Here is a 2,500-nt window from a genome sequence, read left to right as displayed (position 1 = left end):
CACCTCCTCCCATCTCCCCGCCGCCAGAGAGGGTAATAGGGTGATGCCGCTCATCACACGCGGTATCGGTATTACCCGCGGAATATATCGCTGCGATAATAGCCTCGGGGGTATAATTTACAAATTAGGCGATACTTTTAAACCCTCTTGCCCGACGGCGGCTGGCGGCCAGGTGGGAGGCGGGGAGGGGAGCAAGTAGAGAGCGGGGATTGACCTGACCTAACCCGCCGTCCCTCGTATGGTGGCCAGGGCCAGGTGAGGGTCAGGTGAGGGAGCTTGATGTGATGGCTCTCCCTCCCGCAGTCTGCTCAGCTTCCTTCCTCTCCTCCCTCGCCGGGACTCATCTAGAATAACATATCATCTGCTCAAAGTCCACTTAGAATGCGACAGTGGGCGCCGGGCAAATGTGTTTCCTCCACGCCGCTTTTGTGTGCGGAGAAAAGAGCTATTTGCTTGTTAATGGATCGCATTTCGCGCCAGAAAAAGATGACAAATGAATCTCACATTGCGCACCATGAGGTGAGACGGATGCCTGAGGCGCGATGCTCCGCCCCTTGAGACCCTGCCTGACGCGGAGCAGCAAGGCAGGACCATGCCTAGGATGGAGGAGCAGCCTGTGGCTCCGCAAGGCACGGGCGCAGTAGGCGTAGGCTGCAGCGAGAGGTGACGGCATAAATCCGTCATTGGCGGGAGATCAGTTGCAGAGGTTTGCATCTCAGTTAGGGAGCCGCGGCCTAACCGCCTCGCCAAAGAGCCGCGCCATTTTCCAGCGCGCTCCGCCGCCTTCCAGAGGTGTTCGTTCAGCGAGCCGGGGCGGCGCGGCGGCTGGGCCCAGGGCTCCGCGGCGTCGACCCGAGTGATAGTGAGGGGACGCCGGCAAAACTGGGCAATCAGCGGACGGGGAATCGTCAGGTGTGTAGGATCCCCACTACCCGAGCCCCGCTACACTGAACACAGGGCGACGGACGCTTAATATCCGGAGCGGGGGCGGACAGTTCCTATCACGGCCGTCCCCGCGAAATGGTCACGGGCATTCACGAATAGACAATATGGCGCTGCTATTTACTGTTACAGCTGGCTGTTTGGGGTCCTTGCGGCGAAACACCAAATCCCATTCTCCGTGATGCTCTCTTATTGGTAAATCTGGGGCGAGCTAATGTTATGTGCCACCCGTTTGAGCGGCGGCCGATGCCACCCGCCGCCACCACACCAACCTCGGCACAGTTTTGCACGGCGTCGAGGCCTCGCTGTGCACCCCTGCTCGCACGCCGCCCGCACTACCTCAGGGCATGGCGACGACGGGGCACGGGCGGCTCGGCAAGAGCAGGTGGGCGTGGTGGTGGCGCTGTAAGGTTGTGGCGAGGGAGCGAGGGCGCATCGCGCACCCCTCGGGCTGCAGGTAATAGCCATCACATCACTGTCGCTGTCACCGCCGCCCGTGAGGGGGACGCCGCTCCGGAATAGGCGTTTTGTAAAGCCTTTGTGCGTTATATCTCCTTACACCTTTACGACAGTATCATGCATGGCCCAGGGCACCGTGTCGTAACTCGTCCTCGGTAATGTCGTCCCTTTCCTCTCTCTCTCTCCCTCTCTCTCTCTCTCTCTCTCTCTCTCTCTCTCTCTCTCTCTCTCTCTCTCTCTCTCTCTCTCATACACAGTTCATATCCCCGTTGCACCGCCCTCAACAGGCACTCTCGTATATCCAAACGAGTCGTAATCGTGTATTGTCAACGGGAGTATTTCAGGGGCGGGGTGTGCGGTCGCGTCCTACACCAGCGAGGGGAGGCTGACTGAGGAGGTGACGGGGAGGACGCAGAGGGGAGGCGGGGATGAAATGTGATGCAGAAGACAAATATATAGACAAATATACATATGGACAAATATACGCATGGACAGATGAGTCAATATGCTCGTATCTATACATGAGTAATAACACGTGAAGCAGACAGTATGAGAGAGAGAGAGAGAAGAGAGAGAGAGAGAGGAGAGAGAGAGAGAGAGAGAGAGAGAGAGAGAGAGAGAGAGAGAGAGAGAGAGAGAGAGAGAGAGAGAGAGAGAGAGAGAGAGAGAGAGAGAGAGAGAGAGAGAGAGAGAGAGAGAGGTATCGCCTGCCTGTAGAGTGGTCAGCGTTACAGCCAATTTTCGCCTGGTGTTATATTGCATGTAATTTGCTGAACGATATTGGTAGAGTGTCAGCGAGGGGCCGCCCGCCCTGCCGGACTGCCTAACTATCCCGCTATTTATCTATATTCCCTCCCGCCCATCTACGTGTGTATATATTTTATTTTATGTTACGCGTCCACTCCTATACATCGTTTCTGGGTATTTAAGCCCGTCAGTATATTTCCCTGTCCTTTATATGGTGCTGCTGTTGATGTGTGTGTGTGTGTGTGTGTGTGTGTGTGTGTGTGTGTGTGTGTGTGTGTGTGTGTGTGTGTGTGTGTGTGTGTGTGTGTGTGTGTGTGTGTGTGTGTGTGTGTGTGTGTGTGTGTGTGTGTGT

At 56.2% G+C, this 2,500-nt stretch overlaps 1 protein-coding gene across 1 annotated transcript in view; it reads left to right on the top strand.

Moving 5' to 3' along the window:
- LOC135104626 (muscle segmentation homeobox-like) overlaps positions 1-2,500 on the top strand; it is a 54,227-nt gene that overhangs the window by 6,311 nt on the left and 45,416 nt on the right. Inside the window, exon 2 of the mRNA XM_064012156.1 lies at positions 1,180-1,327. Within this exon, the coding sequence (XP_063868226.1) occupies positions 1,180-1,327 (148 nt within the window). The remainder of the gene's footprint in view (positions 1-1,179; positions 1,328-2,500) is intronic.

This window comes from Scylla paramamosain, chromosome 11 (assembly GCF_035594125.1).
Source record: "Scylla paramamosain isolate STU-SP2022 chromosome 11, ASM3559412v1, whole genome shotgun sequence".
NCBI lineage: Eukaryota > Metazoa > Arthropoda > Malacostraca > Decapoda > Portunidae > Scylla > Scylla paramamosain.
The sequence above is the reverse complement of the archived record's forward strand: the minus strand, read 5'-3'. Positions and strand labels throughout refer to the sequence as shown.